The sequence below is a fragment of the Aulonocara sp. 'chitande type north' Nkhata Bay genome, linkage group LG11, assembly GCF_057382095.1.
Source record: "Aulonocara sp. 'chitande type north' Nkhata Bay isolate Kocher_YH1m ecotype deep benthic linkage group LG11, A_spYH_male_GT1.1, whole genome shotgun sequence".
In the NCBI taxonomy this organism is placed as follows: Eukaryota; Metazoa; Chordata; class Actinopteri; order Cichliformes; family Cichlidae; genus Aulonocara; species Aulonocara sp. 'chitande type north' Nkhata Bay.
Genome location: NC_141354.1, coordinates 3352339 through 3375720, shown reverse-complemented (window position 1 = coordinate 3375720; position 23382 = coordinate 3352339). Strand labels below are relative to the sequence as shown.

Sequence of the window (23382 nt, the reverse complement as noted above, 5' to 3'; positions counted from 1 at the left end):
ATTTTGTTTTTCTAATTAGTAATTATTAACTTGATTCTCAAGCTTGTTTAACTTCACACAATTAAGGATTTTTTAAGTTAAGACAGTCAAAAATGGCTCTTTCAGTTCCTCATTTGTAATAACTGCCATTGGTCAAAAACTTTAGAGAGTTACATGCATGTTTCTTATTAAGAAATACATTTGAAATCACTTCTTACCTTTACTTTTCATGCTACATTAGAGTAACGGCATTATTTTTTGATGATATGACGTCATTTTCTGTCACGTTTGTTAGTGTTACTGTACCCTGTGAATTTTGTGCTGAAGGTTAATTTGAAGAAAATCGTGAATTGAATTGAAATCACAATATCTGCCAGAAAAATCGTAATTAGATCATTTCCTGAGATCGTTCAGTCATAAACCCAACTATGGTTATGTTTCCATCGTCACCACTGAGCGCGTCAGAGCTGTGCGTTAAACGAAGCATCAACACAAAGAATTGGCTTCGATGAGTTTCTTGATGAATCGTTGCAGCCTTGGTATAAACATTTACCTGCCAGTGTAGCAGCGGGCTGTAGTATACGTCTGTCTGCATTTAGCTGGTGTTAAAGTTTGGACTTTGTGGCTAAGAGTTCAGTTCGTTATTTAGTGAGCAACAAATTACAACAACAGTTGCCCAGAGACACTTAATATTAGGAAGCTAGTTGGTAAATTGGTAACAATATCACATGCAGTGTCATTGTTTCTATTAGACACCAGTAAATGACAGTTGTGACTTTGTGTAAGCTCTTTAAGAACACAATAAAAAGTCAAGCATGAAAACAAAATTCATTTTTAAAAATCACAGAAGTGGAAGTTCCTCTTTATCCTGCTACATTTAAAGATACAAAAGGAAAATGTCTGACAGAAGTCTGCGAGACCTTTGTCTTTATTTCATTAAAACATTCAATTGGCTGTCTTGAAATCAGTGTTTTACAGTCATTACAGGAAACAGTATTGAGTGTTTTACTTTATCAGAGTCGCTGCACTCGTAATGATGTACTGACCTTTTTAATGTTTCAGCTCTTTATCAACAATGAGTGGCATGATGCAGTGAGTGGGAAAACGTTTCCTACGATAAATCCGGCAACTGGTGAAGTCATCTGTCAGGTTGCAGAAGCTGATGAGGTAAGAGTCTGTAAAGGTAAAAACACAAAGATATCCTGCAGTCGGTTGTTAACCATCTAAAGTAGTGATGGTAAATTTGATTCTTTTTACTGAATCGAGTTTTAATGAGTCACTCACCAAAGTGAATCGATTTTTCAGTCATTTGATTCACTGAGTCAGTCGACCAGAGTGTGCAAAAAATGTACATTTTCACTCAAACTTAATTTGTTTCTCTTTTCATGTAAATCCTGCTGCTAAGATGAATGATTCTAAAAGAAAACAACTATTTTATAGAGCAAAAAAGAGCAAAAACATTTCTAAAATTAAGCAATTTCCTATCAAAATTGCTTAATAAACATTTATTTTATTTTATTTTAATATATTTTTATTTTTTATTTTATTAGTATTTTCCTTAAATGTGTTAAATATATATTTTCTCATCTAAATGTCCACTGAGCTGTGAGCCAGGGGGCGGTAATGTGCCTTAACATTGGTTGCCAACCAAGAAGAAGAAGAAGCTGTGAGCCAGGAGGGAGGGGGTGAGTGAGTGAGTGAGTGAGTGAGTGATTCGTTCGCTCGCTCTATGATTCAGCACAGGAGGGAGGGGGTGAGTAGCTCAAATGTGCTGTTAGCATGTTAGCAGAGCGATGCTACTGTGAACCGAGGAGCTATTTTCTTGATGTGAGCTTCTACTCAGGGTTTTTTCTTCCAGTTCAGAGCAGAAATTTTTTTGTTACGATACTGGATGTTGTGTTTTTCTCCACAATTTTAATTATAAGCTAGATACATTGCTGCTAACAGCAACAGGGATGAGTCAGTGAGTCAGTTGGGCTTGTGAATCATGATTCATGAGTCAGTAAAGTGATTCTCGAGTAATGAACGATTCGTTCATGATTCGCGCATCACTAATCTAAAGTCTACGTTCTTCCACTAACCCATAACCTGTGGGACTGTTACTGTAGCAAAGTGTCTGTGTGTAACCAGATGTGAGTGGACACTAAAAGTACCGACAAGTTTTTGCCCAGCTGTTTTTACACCTTGTAAGTGATGAACCTTACAGTGTCTTTCAGGGATCATCAACCCTGAGCTCAGACTTACAGGCTCAGGCTGCGCCATCACCAGTTCTCAGCACTTTAACTGTGACACTGAGCAGCTGCTTAGTGCTGGCTGTGCTGGTGAAAGGCAGGCTCAGATGGACTGACCATAATGAATTTACCATATGCTGACTGTAGGTACATGTTTATGTGTGTTCATATTTAGTTCGTATTGGAGCTTTGTAAAAACCACAGTGTTATCTGTAACTGGGAGCAGCAGTGATTGCTGATGAACCAGATGAAGAGCAAACGCTCAGATCCATGTAAAAAACATACATTATAATAGTGTGGAGGATTTTTTAGGACTCAAGTATGGCTTCGTGTCAGAAGGCTGTGTGACTTGTGGCTGCTGACTTGTCTGTATTTTTAAACTTTCTGTGATTAAAATCAGTACATGCTTACAGATATGCAGAAATCCAGGAAGTATTCACAGCGCTTCACTTGTTCCACTGAGTGAAAAAAGTCTGCTTAATATACTTGCACATCTATTTCAAATGAAAAACAGAAATATAATAGAAGTATTCACAGCCTTTACCTGAGACTCAAGCATCTGTCAGATGTTTCTACAGTGACTTGATGGGAGTTCACAGGACACTGACCGTCCAGCCAATCTGAACAATAGAAAGGTCTTAGTCAGTGAGGTGAAGGTCACTCTGACAGAGCGCCAGTGTTGGACTGGAGAGAGGTGAATCATCTAGAAAGAGCCATTTCTACAGCACTCCACATGGAAGCCGCTCCTCAGTAAAAGTCACATAACAGAAACAAAAATCTGTGATGAAACAAAGATTGAACTCTTTGGCCTGAATGCTAACATCTTGTTAAAGACGTCTGCTAGGACATCAGTCAGCTGGTCAGCACAGACTGAGCACACGTCCAGGTATATCCTCTGGTCCAGCAGCTTTGTGTGGGTCGACCCCAGCGAGAGTCCTTCTCACACTGGCTGCAGTCAGGGACAGCACTTGGTTGTCTGGCGAGGGGATGGTTTTCCGTGCTGGCTCGTTGTTTTGGGTCTCAAACCTGGCATGGAATGTGTTAAGTACATTTGGGAGAGAGGTGTCGGTAACACGCTTACACGGTGGGGCCTTGTAGTCCGTGGCAGCGTGGATGCCCTGACACATTTGCCTCTTCAACATGCATGGGGACTGGGACGCCACTCAGGGTGGACTTAAAATAAAATTCTACTCTTGTTCCTATGAAATAACACATTCCATCCATGGAAACTTATTTTATCATACAGTGTTCATAGTTTTCAGTCATGTGACCTAGTTGCTACCCTGGTGGATAAAACATTACTCCATTATGACAGCCAGTACGACGTGGATCATCTATCCATGAAGGAAACATAAAGATATGAAGAGAAACTAGGAATTTTGGGGGCTTGTGGTCCATATTTTGTCCCAGCAGCTTTATAAAAATCCCTGAAGGTGGTCACATCTCTATCAGAGCTCCACTGCTCAGATCCAATTGTAAGAAACCCAAGAATACATGTCAGACTCGACAGATGTCAGTGAGCATGTTAAATATTAAAGTTCATGACAGTGAACAAGGGCTTGTCTGGAAGGTTTTCCAGCAGAAACCCTCTTCTCTAATAAAACAAAAAGAACGTGGCAGCATGGATGAGGTTTGCAAAGTTGCATCTGAACAAACAAGCTGCTGAGTCATGGGGAGTGCTTATGACTTTACATTTATGTGTACATTTGACATGAAAACTTATGTCTGATCATCTACTTCCAAATAAGTTGATTATCTGGTTAACAGTGTTACTTCCTCGCAGCAAAGAGAGCCTAAAATCAGACGTACTTGACTCCCTGGTGTAATGCTCAAACACACTCCTTAAAGCAACTTTCCTGTAAGGTGGAGAGGAAATGGGATCTCACTCATTTAGATTCTCAGTGAGCCTGGAAAGCAGTCTATTGTTGTAAAAAGAAGCCCTCTGTAAATATAGGACATCTTACTAATAATAATGGATTGCATTTATAGCGCTTTACAATGCCACTATTCATTCACACACTGGTGGAGGCAGCTACAGTTGTAGCCACAGCTGCCCTGGGGCAGACTGACAGAAGCGAGGCTGCCATATCGCGCCACCGGCCCCTCTGGCCAACACCAGTAGGCGTTAGGTAAAGTGTCTTGCCCAAGGACACAACGACCAGGACAGAGAGAGCAGGGATCGAACCGGCGACCTTCTGGTTACAGATGTGCTTCCCAACCCTGAGCCACGGTCGCCCCACTAGTAACCCCAGGTTTCTCTTCAGCGCTGTATCCAGGCAGAGTAAGAGTCGGGCTGTGGTCAGCTGAGTATTCATTCAATCTTAATTAGTAACAACTTCACAGATTTCTTCACAAATACAATTTTAACAGTTGGAGAAAAAAATATTCATAAGCATCTCACAGACATGTCATTACTCACAGCTACTTTCAGTACTATTGATATTTAAATAGCGTCAATAATCACTTCCTCCAAATGTGTCTATTAGATCCCATTTCTTCAAAGAAGCTACTGTTAATTAATGTTGCTTAAATATCTCTATGAATGGGGTTTGTACAACATGCCTTCATTTAATGAAACCGTTACTGATTGCATAAAGCAAAAATGAAGACCAGCACAAGAAAGTGATCACCACGGTGATTCTGCTGTAGAAATGGGCGGCTGCAGCCCCACTGCTCATCTGCCTGTTACTGCTGAGGTCGAGGGTCAGGGTGCTGGGGTCGCCATTCACTCTGGCTTCTTGGCTAGCTTAGTGTTAGCATGCTGTCTTAGCAGACGCTTGCAAAGAACTGAAGTTGTGTTAGCAGCACGGTGCGGTTGTTTCTGTCCTGGAACCTGTTTATCTCGTCCTCTTGTGTGCAGAAGCACATGTCCACATCCCTGCTCTGAACTGCGTCGCTATTTTTGTCCTCTGCCACGCAATCTGAATCAGCTGATGTGGGTCTTGGTCCTTACTCCCCACACTCCCGTCCACGGCTGCCCCTCCCTGAGCCTGGTTCTGCCGGGTGTTTGCTCAAAGGCGGTCGTTTGATGGTTGTTGTTTCTGTGTGTCTTTACTTTACAACATAAAGTGTCCTGAGACTTTTGTTGCTGTGATTTGGCACTATATAAATCTGTATTAGTCTCAATTTTGTCTTTTCTATTTGATTGTAAATGTTTTTTCTTTCGTTATGGATATTTACAGTATCATATGAATATTGACGGATCGATCAAAAGAGGACTGGTGAATTATACTTTGTCTACTGACCACAATTTGAATGCACACGAATTCCTTCATTTGGCTTTCCTTGGCCCTAACCAGTGTTTGATGCTGTATTACTTTATAAACACCTCCTAACTAACTGCTCGGCTAATCCTGCACTGCTGTCTTTCCAGGCAGATGTGGAGAAGGCAGTGAAAGCAGCAAGTAATGCCTTCAGGTTGGGATCACCATGGCGACGGACGGATGCCTCTCATCGTGGCGTGCTGCTGAACAGATTGGCTGATGCTATAGAGAGAGATGCTGCCTACCTCGCTGTGAGTGATCCTTAAAGGCTAAAACTCTGACAGCAGCTTTTCTTGTACTTCTCTGTTCATCGTGACCACAGTCATGTGCAAAAGTATCTGATGGAAATATTTGGCTCTTTCTGAGATAGTCATGCATGAGCAAACTTTTGTAAATATATCTTTTGGCATTTTTCAGCTTTATTTGATAGACACAGTGAAGAAATGACAGGAAAGCGTGGGGCAGAGCGAGGAGGGGCCGCGGGCTGGCCGCCCTCAGCCGTATGGCATGTGGCCGCCCGCTCAGCGCGCTGAGCTAAACCGGCGACCGCACGAGCAGACATTTAATCCTCGTTGATGCATTACCTCTATTTGCAATCATAAAACTTTCAGTGTTCTTGTGAGAAGAGTTGGTAGAAATAACTTTTAGACGTCTTCCAGATGTTGCGACTGCTTTTTCTGTCACTGAGAATGTAGCGCACTGGCGTCGGTTACATCCACCTATGCTGTGTTAGTGTCGAGCATCGTAACGACAGGATTTAAAGAGCTGTGGTTCAGAGTGAAGTTTGTGAATGCCTGTGACTCAACCCTGTCCAAACCAACTGAAATAAACGATCGGATTACTGGGAAAATATTCTACAAGCCAATGTGACAACAGTTTGTCTACAACCATCTGGCCACGAGAGCAAAGGTTCTTTATTTTTCACTTCAATTATGAAAAAGTACAAAGCACAAGTGTCATCTTTTCTGTGCGCTCTCATTTCTGAAATACTTCCTTAAGAAGCCCGTGTTCCCGTGGGACATCGGACTTTTTCACAGGACTGTTTTATCGTTTACTGTGACCTGTTTGGTTCACATTCATCAGGGTTTGATGATCGACTGTGGAGCTTGGGTAGCATTGCTGTCATCTACAGCGTCTCTCTGCAGCCTGTAAAGATGGCACTAACACAGCATTGTTCCTTTATACGACATTTGCAGTACATGGAGCCTCATGATGTTGCACTTTTGTTATGTCAATGTTTTCTATACCATGTGAAACTGTTGTGTTGTTTCCACAGGAGCTTGAGACCCTTGACAATGGGAAGCCCTATGCTGTTGCCTATGCAGTGGATCTGCCCACAGTAGTGAAAGTTTTCAGGTAACAAACACACAACAAAGTTTTAGAGCCTTTCAAAGTGTATCTGAAATGATGTTACAAAGTCCAATCATTTCCTTGTTATTTCTTGCTGAAGCATTCAGCTGCCTCCTTATCCAACCCCGCAGTGTGTAAATCCACTTCTGTTGTGTAGATATTATGCAGGCTGGGCCGACAAATGGGAGGGAAAGACCATCCCCATCGATGGAGATTATTTCTGCTACACTAGACATGAACCCATTGGAGTCTGTGGACAGATCATACCGGTAAGGAAGTAGAAAGATGCTTCACATATTCTCTTTACACCTGCAGAGTGAAGGCTGCAGAGTCACCCGTGACCTCTGTGTACATACAGTGTGGCATGAAATGAATGCCTCAGTGGGCATGTGAAACGCTAAGTTAGTGACAGCATGATTAAGAGATGAAGGAGCAAGTATCACCTGTTTGGAAGGGTTACCATGGCAACGTGGCTTACGTTTAAAAAGTTGCATCTAAAAAAATTTCAAGACTTGACTGAAGAAAAGTCCAGTGATATGAGATACTGATGAAATCATAATTTTCTGTATCACTTTAAGTTATTGCTGATAAAACAGGTTCTACACTTGGTCACATTTTTGCCGTGTTGTGCAGAACGACGTGTACCAACATACATGAAGAGGGTCAAACCTAAAAGGGACCAGGTCATTGTTTTACTCCGTCCTGATAAGAACAATCTGAGCGCTGACAGAGGGTGTGCGACTTTTTTACATGATTGTATGTTTGTAACAGCTTTTGCTACCGAATTGTAACGAGGTAAATGTCACTTGGTTATCCTGTGATTGAAAGACACAGAGTAGTTTTATCCTCAGCCGAGCTCTGCATATACGCACAGCGATCCATGTATTTATAATCTGCCCTTTCCAGGCTCTAGTAGCTGCTGTTTGCTCGTTCTGACAGTCTGGACCGCAGACCGTCCAGCTCCTCTCTCTCCCAGGTCCCAGCATGCTACTGAAATAGGGGAGGCCTGCCAGCCCCCCCTGGCACTGCCCCCTGAACCCAGTGTACCACCCCTCCCCTGCAGCTGAGCCACAGACCACGATACACCAGATATAGCTATACAGATACAGCATCATTGGATATTAACACTGAAACAACAGTTACTGCTCTGGTTCATGGTCTTAGAGCCGGCTCTATGAAGTGAACGACACGAGCCGGCTCCCAAGGTTTGTTTTTTTGTCTTTCTCTCACACTTTTTTCTGCTTCACTCCTCACGTGAGAAGGGGGCTTGCGCTGAGCGGGGGGAGGGGGGGGGGGGGTAGTTACAGTCGCAGTAGCACAGGAACAGAGCGGGAGGGGGAGAGAGAGAGCCAGGGACAACAACGTCACATTACAAAGGTATAGTAATCATCCACAACTATTTTCAGTTGCAGATGATAAAGGATTCAGAAAGTTTATTCATGCAGTGAATCCTATGTATGCAAGTCCAAGCAGGAAAACACTCTCCCAAAAAATCATCCCAGGCCCATATGACAGAGAAGGTGCAACTTTTGCACATTTTAATTTAGATTTTATTGTGTTGTGGTTTGCAGTGTTTGTACGGTGGCCCTGAGAGGCCAAACGGACTGCAACTTCAGTGTTTTGTGTTGTTTCACTTTAAATTAGTTTAAAAGGAAAAAGCTGAAAATTTAAATAGTTAAAAGTTGAAATGTGAATAGCTGGTTTTAGTATTATATGATTTATTTATTACATTTTATGTGGAGTGAATAAATAAAAGTATATTTACGGTGGCCCCTAGAGACAAAGCACATACAAACTCCAAAACACATTCTTTGTGTTTATTCTGCATTTACTTCACTATATTGCATAAATGTCAGTTAGAAGCTTAGCCTCCTAGGACATGGTGTTTTCAAATGTGGACATCACATTTTGGGTTATTTAGACCAAAATACTAAATTTTACTCTACAACAGCCTGATATCCACATTATGCTGTCACTGTTCTATTGAAATTTAAAACTACATCTTCATATGTGGATCTCATTTTTCTCAGAACCAAAAATCAGTTAATAAAAAATCAGGCAATTCTTTGTTTTTACAGTCATCAGCTCCCAATCAGCCCAAATAGCAAAGAGAAATTAAAATGCATGCCACGAAAGAGTTTGGGTCTTAGAAGGTTAAATTAAAGGTTGAAAAAAAAAAGTCATTGCAACTCGGCTATTGATCAAGTAATTGCGATTAATCGCAATTAGTTACAGAAAATTGTGAGAGCACGTACAAACTCCAAAACACAACAGAAGTGCTCCAGGATGCTAGGGGGCAGTGTTGAGCTTTTGTTACCTCGTGGCTACACAAGCCAGCAAGTACCAACGACCTGATTTGGTGTGTGGTAGTAACAGGTAAATTATTATTTGAATATATATGAGTGCCTGTGTATAAATACACAAACAACACACATATGCTTTCAATTGTGTGATTTAAGTGATCAGGGTAGCTGTTTTGGAAGTTCAGTTAACTCTAGGAATTTGTTTTGGAGTTTGTACGTGCTTTTTCTCTTTAGGGGCCACCGTATATATTTTTAAAATATAAAATATAAAGAGAAAGAGCCGGCTCTTTTTAGTGAGTCGAGCCGAAAGAGACGGTTCTCTAAAAAGAGCTGGAATTCCCATCACTAGTAGAAACGATATGGATGATTTCCTTTGTCACAGAAGTGTTAATACAAGCAGGATGTGGATATTTTATAGGTGAAGTGTCAAATTATCTTTACTTATAATTGTCTCCTCCTGCAGTGGAACTTCCCTCTGCTGATGCAGGCGTGGAAACTTGGCCCTGCCTTAGCAACTGGTAACACTGTGGTGATGAAGGTCGCAGAGCAGACGCCACTCACTGCGCTTTATGTAGCCAGCCTAATCAAAGAGGTATGTTTCAGTTTGTAATCGCAAAGTATTAGTCATCACAAATGTAGTGCAGAGGAACGTCGACATCAGTATTTCAATCTTTTTCTTTGTTATGAACTTAAATTGTGAAATCTTGTTACATAATGTAGAGAAATGTGTTGTAAAATCAAAAGAAGTCCCCAAAATATCCATAAATATTTTTGTGCATCTTAACCTGGTCTGGGCCCGGGACACTGCAGCATAGACCTCGTCAGCCTCCTCTGGGGGACACCAGGTGCTCCAAAGCCAGCACAGAGATGCAGCGCTGCAAACAGCCCCACTGCAAGCTGTCTGCTGTAGCTCGATGAAACCAAAGGAAGCACATCATAAGCAAAAAGCAGAGATACGATCCTGAGCTCGCTGAACCTGAAGCCCTCTGATCCCTGGCTGCTGCCTTGAAATTCAAATCAAATCAAAATTTATTTCTATAGCACATAATAAACAACAAAGTTGCCCAAAGTGCTTCACAGTCGGTCAGAGCAATAGCATAAGACAGAATAAAAAAGAAACGATTAAAAGGAGGCAGGAAACAATATGAACAATACGGGTAAAAAAAACATAACTAGCCACGAAATAACATATTAGTTTGAATCAAAAGCCAGACTGGATGGACTCGGAGGAATGAATATAAGGAGGGAGGTTACTCCAGAGTCTGGACTTCAGACGGGACCTCGGTTGCGTCAGGAGCATTTGATTGGAAGATCAAGTGCCTTATTAGGGATATACAAATGAGTTTGCATAGATAGCTGGGAGCCAAATTGTTTAAAATTTTAAAGGTATGCAAGAGAATTTTTGAAATTGATAAGATAATCAACAGGGAGCCAATGTAGGTTGGCTAAAACTGGTGTGATGTGGGGAAATTTCTAGTACCAGTTAAGAGACGCGCAGCTGCGTTTCAAGCTAACTGGAGCCGGTGAACAGAGGAAGGTGGGAGGCCCGAGTAGAGGGAATTACAGTAGTGTGAATAAGCTTTTCGAGGTCCTTCAAAGGGAGGTATGGCTTTGCTTTAGATATCTGACGCAGCTGGTTGAAACAGTTTTTACCACAGAGGAGGTCGATTTCTCGAGTTTGAAAGAGCAGGAAAACACCAAGGTTTCTAACAGTGAGCGAGAGATGGCTAGCAAGGGGCCCTAAGGCATCAGGTACAGTGGGGCAAAAAAGTATTTAGTCAGCCACCGATTGTGCAAGTTCCCCCACCTAAAATGATGACAGAGGTCAGTAATGTGCACCAGAGGTACACTTCAACTGTGAGAGACAGAATGTGAAAAAAAATCCATGAATTCACATGGTAGGATTTGTAAAGAATTTATTCGTAAATTAGGGTGGAAAATAAGTATTTGGTCACCTCAAACAAGGAAAATCTCTGGCTCTCACAGACCTGTAACGTCTTCTGTAAGAAGCTTTTCTGTCCCCCACTCGTTACCTGTATGAATGGCACCTGTTTGAACTCATCATCTGTATAAAAGACACCTGTCCACAGCCTCAAACAGTCAGACTCCAAACTCCGCCATGGCCAAGACCAAAGAGCTTTCGAAGGACACCAGGAAAAGTATTGTAGACCTGCACCAGACTGGGAAGAGTGAATCTACAATAGGCAAGCAGCTTGGTGTGAAAAAATCAACTGTGGGAGCAATCATCAGAAAATGGAAGACATACAAGACCACTGATAATCTCCCTCGATCTGGGGCTCCACGCAAGATCTCATCCCGTGGGGTCAAAATGATCATGAGAACGGTGAGCAAAGATCCCAGAACCACACGGGGGGACCTGGTGAATGACCTGCAGAGAGCTGGGACCAAAGTAACAAAGGTCACCATCAGTAACGCACTACAACGGCAGGGAATCAAATCCCGCAGTGCCAGACGTGTTCCGCTGCTGAAGCCAGTGCATGTCCAGGCCCGTCTGAAGTTTGCCAGAGAGCACATGGATGATACAGCAGAGGATTGGGAGAATGTCATGTGGTCAGATGAAACCAAAGTAGAACTTTTTGGTATAAACTCAACTCGTCGTGTTTGGAGGAAGAAGAATACTGAGTTGCATCCCAAGAACACCATACCTACTGTGAAGCATGGGGGTGGAAACATCATGCTATGGGGCTGTTTTTCTGCCAAGGGGACAGGACGACTGATCCGTGTTAAGGACAGAATGAATGGGGCCATGTATCGTGAGATTTTGAGCCAAAACCTCCTTCCATCAGTGAGAACTTTGAAGATGAAACGAGGCTGGGTCTTCCAACATGACAATGATCCAAAACACACCGCCCGGGCAACAAAGGAGTGGCTCCGTAAGAAGCATTTGAAAGTCCTGGAGTGGCCTAGCCAGTCTCCAGACCTCAACCCCATAGAAAATCTGTGGCGGGAGTTGAAAGTCCGTGTTGCTCGGCGACAGCCCCAAAACATCACTGCTCTCCAGAAGATCTGCATGGAGGAATGGGCCAAAATACCAGCTACTGTGTGTGCAAACCTGGTAAAGACCTATAGTAAACGTTTGACCTCTGTTATTGCCAACAAAGGTTATGTTACAAAGTATTGAGTTGTATTTTTGTTATTGACCAAATACTTATTTTCCACCCTGATTTACGAATAAATTCTTTACAAATCCTACCATGTGGATTCATGGATTTTTTTTTCACATTCTGTCTCTCACAGTTGAAGTGTACCTCTGGTGCAAATTACTGACCTCTGTCATCATGTTAGGTGGGGGAACTTGCACAATTGGTGGCTGACTAAATACTTTTTTGCCTCACTGTAGCTGTTCCAGCGGGGTGTGACTATCAAAACTGTAACTTCGGTCTTATCCTGGTTCAGTGTGAGAGACGTGATAACCAAGTTTAGTCTCTCTCATTTAGACAGTCAAATAGGGCTTGCAGAGAAGTAGAAACATCCGATGTCAAAGGGAAATGAATTTGTATGTCGTCGGCGTAGCAGTGAAGGAAATGTTATATTTTTAAAATATTAATCCTAACGGCTGCATGTACAAGGAAAAAAGAACTGGGCCGAGCACAGATCCTTGAGGAACACCACAGTGAATGGGGCAGAGGCCGAGGAGTGCTGCCCCATGGCTACGGAAAACGACCTCTCTGAGAGACAGGATTCAATCCATGAACTCATGAGCAACTGGTGACAAAGAGCAAACTCCCACCCAGCCCAGACTGAGAGAGGAATCTCCTCTCCAGCGCTGGCACACACTGTAGTCTGGGAGGTGTGATTTCCTCGGGAGCTGGAATACAACCTTTGGTACCACTATAGGGAGGAATGCTCTCCAACAGCCATCCCATAACAGAATTAGGTTTAATGTGATCTACCAGAGGGGCCAGGACACTGGAGAGCTTATTTTAACCACCTCAGCAGTCAAACGTGCGGCCATTTGTCAGTGAGCCAAAATGGATCAAGCAGCAGGACAAGGATCCCAGCACAGCAGGAAATCTACCACAGAGTGCCTGAAAAGGAAAAGAATTAAGGTCCTGCAGTGGTCTACTCAACACCAAGACCCTAACCCAACTGAAGTATTGTGCTGGGACCCTCAAAGAGCTGTGCATAAACAAATGCCCACAAAGCTCAATGAACTAAAGTATCGTTGTAAAGAAGAGCGAGTAAAATTCTCTGGGGGTGATGTGAGAGATTATTCACAGAGAAACCATCACTGCGACTTGCTGCTGAACCCGGGGGACGTCCTACACACTGCTGCTGCATTTTGGTTTCAGTTTTGGGAGATCAATAATGACGTGGTTTAACACATTGTGTATTGTTATTCATCTGAGTTGTATTTAAATCGTATAGGACCTGGTAAGGACGACATGATTTAAAAAATGTCCTGATGTGTTAAATTTTATTGAAAGAGAGAGTAATGTATTTTTGATGTGACCCTATACACAAAAAGCCAGGTTTTCCTAAGCTTTGGTTCTGTTCCAGGTGGGTTTTCCTGAAGGTGTTGTGAATATCCTGTCTGGCATGGGACCAACAGCTGGTGCTGCCATTGCAAGGCACATGGATGTCGACAAGGTGGCTTTTACTGGATCCACAGAGGTACGACAGTTATTGCCTTTTGTGCCACGAGTTGTTGGTTGGACAGTAACATGCTGTATGTTTGCTAAAACTCATAAATAATTACTGGCATGGCCGAAAGAACGAGTGGCAGAAATGAGCTTCCTCCAAAGGGTGGCTGGCCTCTCCCTCAGAGATAGGGTGAGGAGTTCAGCCAATCCGGGAGGGGCTCAGAGTCGAGTCGCTGCTCCTCCACATCGAAAGGAGCCAGCTGAGGTGGTTCAGGCATCTGATAAAGATGCCTCCTGGGCGCCTCCTGAGTGAGGTGTTCTGGGCATGTCCCACCAGGAGGAGGCCTCGGGGCAGACCCAGGATTACATCTCTCAGCTGGCCTGGGAACGCCTTGGTGATCCCCTGGATAAGCTGGAGCTGGGGAGAGAGGGGTCTGGGTTTCTCTCCTTAGGCTGCTGCCCCGCGACCCGCAGATGGACGGAGGGAATTATTGGCACGAGGGGCTGGAAAACTAAAAACAAGTCAAAATATCCAAACCCTCTTATTCTGCACCAGCTGTCGGGCTACAGTGGGGCAAAAAAGTATTTAGTCAGCCACCGATTGTGCAAGTTCCCCCACCTAAAATGATGACAGAGGTCAGTAATTTGCACCAGAGGTACACTTCAACTGTGAGAGACAGAATGTGAAAAAAAAATCCATGAATCCACATGGTAGGATTTGTAAAGAATTTATTGGTAAATCAGGGTGGAAAATAAGTATTTGGTCAATAACAAAAATACAACTCAATACTTTGTAACATAACCTTTGTTGGCAATAACAGAGGTCAAACGTTTACTATAGGTCTTTACCAGGTTTGCACACACAGTAGCTGGTATTTTGGCCCATTCCTCCATGCAGATCTTCTGGAGAGCAGTGATGTTTTGGGGCTGTCGCCGAGCAACACGGACTTTCAACTCCCGCCACAGATTTTCTATGGGGTTGAGGTCTGGAGACTGGCTAGGCCACTCCAGGACTTTCAAATGCTTCTTACGGAGCCACTCCTTTGTTGCCCGGGCGGTGTGTTTAGGATCATTGTCATGTTGGAAGACCCAGCCTCGTTTCATCTTCAAAGTTCTCACTGATGGAAGGAGGTTTTGGCTCAAAATCTCACGATACATGGCCCCATTCATTCTGTCCTTAACACGGATCAGTCGTCCTGTCCCCTTGGCAGAAAAACAGCCCCATAGCATGATGTTTCCACCCCCATGCTTCACAGTAGGTATGGTGTTCTTGGGATGCAACTCAGTATTCTTCTTCCTCCAAACACGACGAGTTGACTTTATACCAAAAAGTTCTACTTTGGTTTCATCTGACCACATGACATTCTCCCAATCCTCTGCTGTATCATCCATGTGCTCTCTGGCAAACTTCAGACGGGCCTGGACATGCACTGGCTTCAGCAGCGGAACACGTCTGGCACTGCGGGATTTGATTCCCTGCCGTTGTAGTGCGTTACTGATGGTGACCTTTGTTACTTTGGTCCCAGCTCTCTGCAGGTCATTCACCAGGTCCCCCCGTGTGGTTCTGGGATCTTTGCTCACCGTTCTCATGATCATTTTGACCCCACGGGATGAGATCTTGCGTGGAGCCCCAGATCGAGGGAGATTATCAGTGGTCTTGTATGTCTTCCATTTTCTGATGATTGCTCCCACAGTTGATTTTTTCACACCAAGCTGCTTGCCTATTGTAGATTCACTCTTCCCAGTCTGGTGCAGGTCTACAATACTTTTCCTGGTGTCCTTCGAAAGCTCTTTGGTCTTGGCCATGGCGGAGTTTGGAGTCTGACTGTTTGAGGCTGTGGACAGGTGTCTTTTATACAGATGATGAGTTCAAACAGGTGCCATTCATACAGGTAACGAGTGGGGGACAGAAAAGCTTCTTACAGAAGACGTTACAGGTCTGTGAGAGCCAGAGATTTTCCTTGTTTGAGGTGACCAAATACTTATTTTCCACCCTAATTTACGAATAAATTCTTTACAAATCCTACCATGTGAATTCATGGATTTTTTTTTCACATTCTGTCTCTCACAGTTGAAGTGTACCTCTGGTGCAAATTACTGACCTCTGTCATCATTTTAAGTGGGGGAACTTGCACATCGGTGGCTGACTAAATACTTTTTTGCCCCACTGTATGTGATTGAAGCCAAACATGATATGGAGCAGAAAGTGACCACGGCCCAACAATGTGCTGTAGGCCGGCTTTTACTTCAGTTTGTTTCTGCAGCAACATAAAAAGGAGAGGTTTAAATGAGTCCACCACAGAATCACAAGGCTGAACCTGTCTATAAACACTGATATACATAATTAGAAGACATAAGGCTTCTAGAGTGCAAGCTTCACTTTTAGTTTGTGAAACAATTATGCCATTGTTCTTACAAACGCTAAAAATGAAAGATTTGCTGGGTCCTGTCAGAGAGGTGCATTTTAGATGGACTGCAAATGGACAGGCCAGGCAGAGAGCATTCAGACTGCATAACAATAGTGAACATGTGTGTGTAAATTCCAGAAATATGTGGAGCTCTGTTCTAAACATTTCAGGTGATATACAATGATGAAAATAAGGTCAAAGGAAACCGAAGCTTTGCCATTGTGTGTACAACGATTGGTAATGCTCGGAATTTAAACTTGTTTTCCAAATATTTAGCAGTCGTAGCAGCAGTGATCACAGGCAGCATTACTCGATCGGACAGCATCCAGCCTCAGAAGTTTGTCCCCTGAACGGGAGACTCCAAATGCAGCCGCAGATACAGTGGGGCAAAAAAGTATTTAGTCAGCCACCGATTGTGCAAGTTCCCCCACCTAACATGATGACAGAGGTCAGTAATTTGCACCAGAGGTACACTTCAACTGTGAGAGACAGAATGTGAAAAAAAAAAATCCATGAATCCACATGGTAGGATTTGTAAAGAATTTATTGGTAAATCAGGGTGGAAAATAAGTATTTGGTCAATAACAAAAATACAACTCAATACTTTGTAACATAACCTTTGTTGGCAATAACAGAGGTCAAACGTTTACTATAGGTCTTTACCAGGTTTGCACACACAGTAGCTGGTATTTTGGCCCATTCCTCCATGCAGATCTTCTCGAGAGCAGTGATGTTTTGGGGCTGTCGCCGAGCAACACGGACTTTCAACTCCCGCCACAGATTTTCTATGGGGTTGAGGTCTGGAGACTGGCTAGGCCACTCCAGGACTTTCAAATGCTTCTTACGGAGCCACTCCTTTGTTGCCCGGGCGGTGTGTTTAGGATCATTGTCATGTTGGAAGACCCAGCCTCGTTTCATCTTCAAAGTTCTCACTGATGGAAGGAGGTTTTGGCTTAAAATCTCACGATACATGGCCCCATTCATTCTGTCCTTAACACGGATCAGTCGTCCTGTCCCCTTGGCAGAAAAACAGCCCCATAGCATGATGTTTCCACCCCCATGCTTCACAGTAGGTATGGTGTTCTTGGGATGCAACTCAGTATTCTTCTTCCTCCAAACACGACGAGTTGAGTTTATACCAAAAAGTTCTACTTTGGTTTCATCTGACCACATGACATTCTCCCAATCCTCTGCTGTATCATCCATGTGCTCTCTGGCAAACTTCAGACGGGCCTGGACATGCACTGGCTTCAGCAGCGGAACACGTCTGGCACTGCGGGATTTGATTCCCTGCCGTTGTAGTGTGTTACTGATGGTGACCTTTGTTACTTTGGTCCCAGCTCTCTGCAGGTCATTCACCAGGTCCCCCCGTGTGGTTCTGGGATCTTTGCTCACCGTTCTCATGATCATTTTGACCCCACGGGATGAGATCTTGCGTGGAGCCCCAGATGGAGGGAGATTATCAGTGGTCTTGTATGTCTTCCATTTTCTGATGATTGCTCCCACAGTTGATTTTTATACACCAAGCTGCTTGCCTATTGTAGATTCACTCTTCCCAGTCTGGTGCAGGTCTACAATACTTTTCCTGGTGTCCTTCGAAAGCTCTTTGGTCTTGGCCATGGCGGAGTTTGGAGTCTGACTGTTTGAGGCTGTGGACAGGTGTCTTTTATACAGATGATGAGTTCAAACAGGTGCCATTCATACAGGTAACGAGTGGGGGACAGAAAAGCTTCTTACAGAAGACGTTACAGGTCTGTGAGAGCCAGAGATTTTCCTTGTTTGAGGTGACCAAATACTTATTTTCCACCCTAATTTACGAATAAATTCTTTACAAATCCTACCATGTGAATTCATGGATTTTTTTTTCACATTCTGTCTCTCACAGTTGAAGTGTACCTCTGGTGCAAATTACTGACCTCTGTCATCATTTTAAGTGGGGGAACTTGCACAATCGGTGGCTGACTAAATACTTTTTTGCCCCACTGTACCTGCAAAAACACTGCAGTAGTCAGTTACAGGTGCAAAAACTCCATTTGATGACAGGTAGGGAGAACCAGCCCATGTAAACTGGTCTTAGTGAGGGACCGTGCAAACCACAGACTACAGCTGTAAAAGGCTGTGGGGGACTGCGAGCGGGCACGTGGTGTGGACACCCACATCTGTGAATGAGAGAACTCGAGAACGAGGCAACATGGGATTGAGATTAGAGCAGCAATTATTGATAAAGAATCTTTTTTAATGAGCAATAATAAAAACTCAGACATTACAATGTTTAATGGTTTAAATGAGCATCTGTCACATCTGTCAGCGCCTCGCAGTTTTACTGTGTACATTTTTATTGGTCTGCAAAAAAACTTTTATTTGTATATCTTACAAAAGCCTTGACCTGTGGCCTGGTGCACCCCCAAACAGTAAAGGTTTTACTGGGAAAAACATGTTCTTCGTCTCTCCCTGAGGTCAGTGTCTCTGTAACAGCTCTTTGCTCTTTGCCGTGCGTACAGACAGACTTCATCACTGCTGCGGTTGTGTTACCAGTCTTCTTATTAAAAACTGGGCCTGCTTGGGCTTAATGTTGTCATACCTTATATTCACACACTGCTCGTAGATACATTTCTATTGCTCGTCTAGTTTTAGTCAGAAATGTGGTTAAACATCATCATTATATGACCCTGAATGTAGAAACCAGGCAAAATTTATGTCGTAAAATAACCCGTCGTAGTCGCCTGAAGCCTCTCCCGGCTTTCTTAAGACTGCTGATGAATAAATAAATAAATACATTAATAATATGATCAGCCCTGGCGCAGGGGGCCTCTTGTGCATCGGCCTAACTGGGGGGCTCTTCAACTGGCGGGGAGGTTGTTCCATCCTTGCAGGAGTCCACTCTGCAGGTGGGGGAGAGACATAGGAGAGGTGGAGAATAAACTTAACCTGGGTGTCTGTTGTCTTGTGTAGTCTGGGAGACGATTGAATGTTGGGGTGGGTACAGTTTCCTCTGCGGTGGGGTGGGGTGGGCTGCCCCGGGTCCTGTGGGGCTTGGCAGTGCTACCGTAGGCCCCGGTCTGGATGGACCTGGGCTCCCTTGCCTTGGTGGGTACCAGAGGACGGGGGTGCCTACTGGGGTCAGCGGGGGAGCTGGCCCTAGGGAGGGGCATCCTGCCCTCCCTTCTTTTCCTCCCCATCCCCGGCTGCCTCCCTCTTCCCGCTCCACCACACTCACCCACACGGCCTTGGGGTGCGGGTGTGTCACGAGGGTGCAGGGGAGACATCCCCCCCCCCCCCCTGTCCCCTTCTGGCCACCTGTGCCTCAATTTTATCTCACAACTTAGACATCCACATTACTCACACTCTCATAACACACACATACATATAGGGCCTTGAGGGTGGGCACGTTAACGGTGTCCAGCGGACGGTCTGTGTACTCAAACCTACCTCTGGCGCCGGTGCCCACCTCTCAATTTTAAACCCATGTAGACATTGAGGGTTCTCGGGAGGGGCCGTGCTGACACCTGCTGCTCTCTGGCAGCAGCACCATGCTCTCCCGGGTTTTAAATGCACTTTAGAACAACACGCAGCAACACTACACATGAGCGGGAGGAGGGAGGTATGGGGTCTTCACACACCCCCGTTCTCTGCTGGCCATTGGGGCGGGGGGGCTGGGAGGAGATGTTGGCTGTCCGATTGGCCTCCCTGCTGCTGCGGAGCCTGGGACGGTCTGCTTGCCTCCACCCCGGGGGGAAGGGTAACATCTCTTGGGTCTGGATGCTGTCTATATGTCAGGTCGGGTCTTAGACTCCACCTCTCTGGGAACTCCCAGGCCCTCCAAGGCCTGTCTCCCCTCACCACACTCCCTGCCGGTAACAGATGACCTCAGGGATCGGTGCGTTGGTGGTTCTTGGTGTCTGGGGCTGGGCGCTCAGGTATGTACCGGCTCACTCCCGGTGACTACTTGGCGGGGCCTGGCGCCTGTTGCTCGATCAGGCCTCTTCCGGGGCACGGGGGGCCCTCGGGCCTCCGGCCTCTGGGCCTGCGGCTCGGTTCACTCTGGCACAGCTGACTGCCGACAGAGCCGGCGGACACGCCGGTGCAGCCCCCTCTAGCTTCTGCTCGGTGGCTACTGGGTGATGCCTCGTCTGGGGATCCTCAGCTCTTCCCAGGAGGGTGGCACGATGCCCCTCCGGTGGTCCTCCTTGGGCTCTCGCACTCTGGGGCCTCTGGATGTCTGGAGCCTGGATCTCCTCCATGCCTGCTTCATGCCCTGGGGGCGGGGCTATGGTCCTCTACATCCTCTTGCAGACCATTACATGTGGAAACCTTTTGAATACAAGCGCGCAAAAGCCCAAAATCACACCTTTCTTGGCTGCTACTTGAAAGCACATTGTGCGCTGTTGGTCCTGCGTGCTGCACAACAACATTGAATATTTAGTATTTACTGCTGTTTACACTTAGCTAGATTAATGCGATGGTGTTGTGTTTAGTATGTTGCTTTGTTTTTTTTGCTTGTTTTCTCTTCTTCTCTCAACAGGTGATCCAGGAGATTTTTTTCCTTTCTCACTGTCCCTCTCCCCTTCTGTTTTTCTTTTCCTTCATCTTTCTTAAAAAACAAAAACAAAAAAAAACAAAAAACATTGATCGCTGGATATGATTGTTCTAATAAAGCTATCATTACTGAAAAAAATAATATGATTAGTAAATTACATTATGTAGATGTCGTAACGGTAGTTTTACTAATAATTTGTGGATTTGTTTTTAACTCTCCTTCCACACTCTGACAAATGTCAAACACTAATAATAATCACAATGAGTCCTGACTATCAAGTGTGGAGTCCTGTCACAGTGTAAAATAAACACTGATAAATGAGACAAATGACAAACTCAAACTTTCTCTTATGCCTGGCTGTGATTTTAACACAGTACATGTTCTTCTGTGGAGGAATCACTGACACAAAGTATTTACAGAACATTGTTATAAAAGTACTGCTCTTCTTTGTGTTTCGCTGAACTTTATGACAATGTTAAAATGAGGAATTTTTGCTTCAGCATCATTTGCATCATTACTATTATTTTTATTACTGTTGAAATCCCAAGTATGCAGTCTGGAATACATTACTGAAACTGGTGTTAAGACATCTACAAACTTTGGGATATCATGTTGAATTTATAATAAAGTATAGCTCAAAAATGTGGACAAGTCGTTTCCACTTGATGGAAGGATCTAAAAAATCAGAATAGACCTATTTATAAGCAACAAACTTATATACAGCTATTTACACAAAGTGCAGCTAATGCCTCAGCAATGTTTGTGCAACTATTTAAACTGTTGACAGAAAACTCTGATTCAAAATCCATCATTTCTCTGGGAAGGGTTCTGATTCTGTGCTGTGTTGATCTGGTGGAGCCGGCACACAAATACAGAACGTCTGGATCGGCTCTGATCCTATTACCCAGCAGGCAATGCAGAGTTTACATGGAGCTGATGGGTGAGGGGACTCACCTAATTCTGCAGTAGCCTTACCAGCCACACCTGTTCCAGCAGCTCCCTCTAGAACAGGTCACCTCAAACGGGCTCTTACTTTTAAAAGGCTGGAATAACCTGTTAGAGCTATTCATACTAATGTTTCACAAAGGGTTAAAAGGTGAATGTGCACAATTTAGGCTTTAATTGCAAGATGTTTTATTAAGAGGGGAAAGCAGAAATAAATAATAATCAAACAGAATCAAATCACCTGAGGTTTACTTATCTACTCCGAGCTAATGCTGACTTTGTTCTGATCTTTGTGAGCAGAATGGTTGGACAGAGTGCATTTCTCTTTGTGTTACATGCTCTGGGTGGAAATCTAAATTTCCTTAATTTTATAACCTAACATGGCAAAAATGATCTATGGTCCACCTGGGCCTTACAGAGTTTCTGTCTGATTTCTCAGACTTTTTATCTGATTTAGTTCTGAGCTCAGATAAAATAATTATTGTGGGTGATTTTAACATCCATGTAGATGCTAAAAATGACAGCCTCAACATGGCATTTAATCTGTTATTAGACTCAATTGGTTTCTCTCAAAATGTAAAAGAACCCACCCACCACTTTAATCACACTCTAGATCTTGTTTTAACATATGGCATAGAAACTGAACATTTAACAGTGTTTCCTGAAAACCCTCTCCTGTCTGATCATTTCCTGATAACATTTACATTTACAATAATTGATTACACAGCGGTGGAGAGTAGACTTTATCACAGTAGATGTCTTTCTGAAAGCACTGTAACTAAGTTTAAGAATATAATCCACCCACTAAAGAAATAGTTTGCTGCTTTATAAGAAAGCGCTCCGCAAAGCCAGAACATCTTACTATTCATCACTGATTGAAGAAAATAAGAACAACCCCAGGTTTCTCTTCAGCTCTGTAGCCAGGCTGACAAACAGTCAGAGCTCTGTTGAGCCAACCATCCCTTTAACAGAAATTGTATTGGGAGAGCAGCCTGTTGTGCCTGACAGAGACATGGCTGAAACATCATTACCGACTCTGTGATGAGTTTTAGTGGCTTCAGAATGAGCAGACAGAGCAGAGTGAGTGGGGCTAAATTTGCCTGTCAGTAGCAAGTGGTGTAACCCTATGCATCATACCATATCCATCACTGACCGGATATGCAACGAGGGCACTGAGCTGTTGGTGACTGGCTGTGTTACCTACCAAGGGAGGTACTTGACTTGATGGCCTGGAGAGTTCAGGAAGGAGTCTGATGTTCAGGTAGACAGGGAACAGGTGGAAGAGGACCTGCAGAGGGTGAAGTATGTGCTGGAGGAAGAATGAAAGTCGGTAGAAGCAATGAGGGAATGAGACGGACATGGAGGGAAAGGTGAACATGGAAAACATGGAGGTGCTGAGGGTAGACGAGTTTAAATACCTGGAGTCCAACCACCAAAGCAACAGACGGTTCACAAGAGGGGGGAAGAAGAGAGTGCAGGCAGGCTGGAGTGGGCGGAGTCAGGGGTGATATGTAACCAAAGGATAGCAGCAGGATGTCATGTGGCGATGTGAAGCAGGCAGGATGACGACCAAAAATGCAGACTCATAGGCAGGACCTCACTCAAACACAGCTTTGTTGATGGATGCCAGAAATACAAAGCTAGACTTGGATACACAGGAAAACAAAACAGTTTCGTTTGGTCATTATTTAAAGTATTGTTTAGATGTTTCTGTGATCTTCTAGAATAGAATAGCCCTTTGTTATCACCGTACATATACTCC

At 44.1% G+C, this 23382-nt stretch overlaps 1 protein-coding gene and 1 long non-coding RNA gene across 3 annotated transcripts in view; one reads left to right on the top strand and one right to left on the bottom strand.

Moving 5' to 3' along the window:
* Positions 1 to 23382, top strand: part of LOC147318327 (aldehyde dehydrogenase, mitochondrial-like) — a 33552-nt gene that overhangs the window by 2492 nt on the left and 7678 nt on the right. For both annotated transcript variants that reach the window (XM_086310215.1, XM_086310216.1), the window contains exons 2-7: positions 1042 to 1146; positions 5584 to 5724; positions 6750 to 6829; positions 6981 to 7092; positions 9590 to 9718; positions 13648 to 13761. In XM_086310215.1, the coding sequence (XP_086166341.1) occupies positions 1042 to 1146; positions 5584 to 5724; positions 6750 to 6829; positions 6981 to 7092; positions 9590 to 9718; positions 13648 to 13761 (681 nt within the window). The remainder of the gene's footprint in view (positions 1 to 1041; positions 1147 to 5583; positions 5725 to 6749; positions 6830 to 6980; positions 7093 to 9589; positions 9719 to 13647; positions 13762 to 23382) is intronic.
* LOC147318326 (uncharacterized) overlaps positions 19908 to 23382 on the bottom strand; it is an 18977-nt gene continuing 15502 nt past the window's right edge. The window contains exons 3-5 of the long non-coding RNA XR_015131440.1: positions 23039 to 23265; positions 22825 to 22929; positions 19908 to 20449 (exon numbers count right to left, since the gene is read on the bottom strand). This is a non-coding gene — a long non-coding RNA (uncharacterized LOC147318326). The remainder of the gene's footprint in view (positions 20450 to 22824; positions 22930 to 23038; positions 23266 to 23382) is intronic.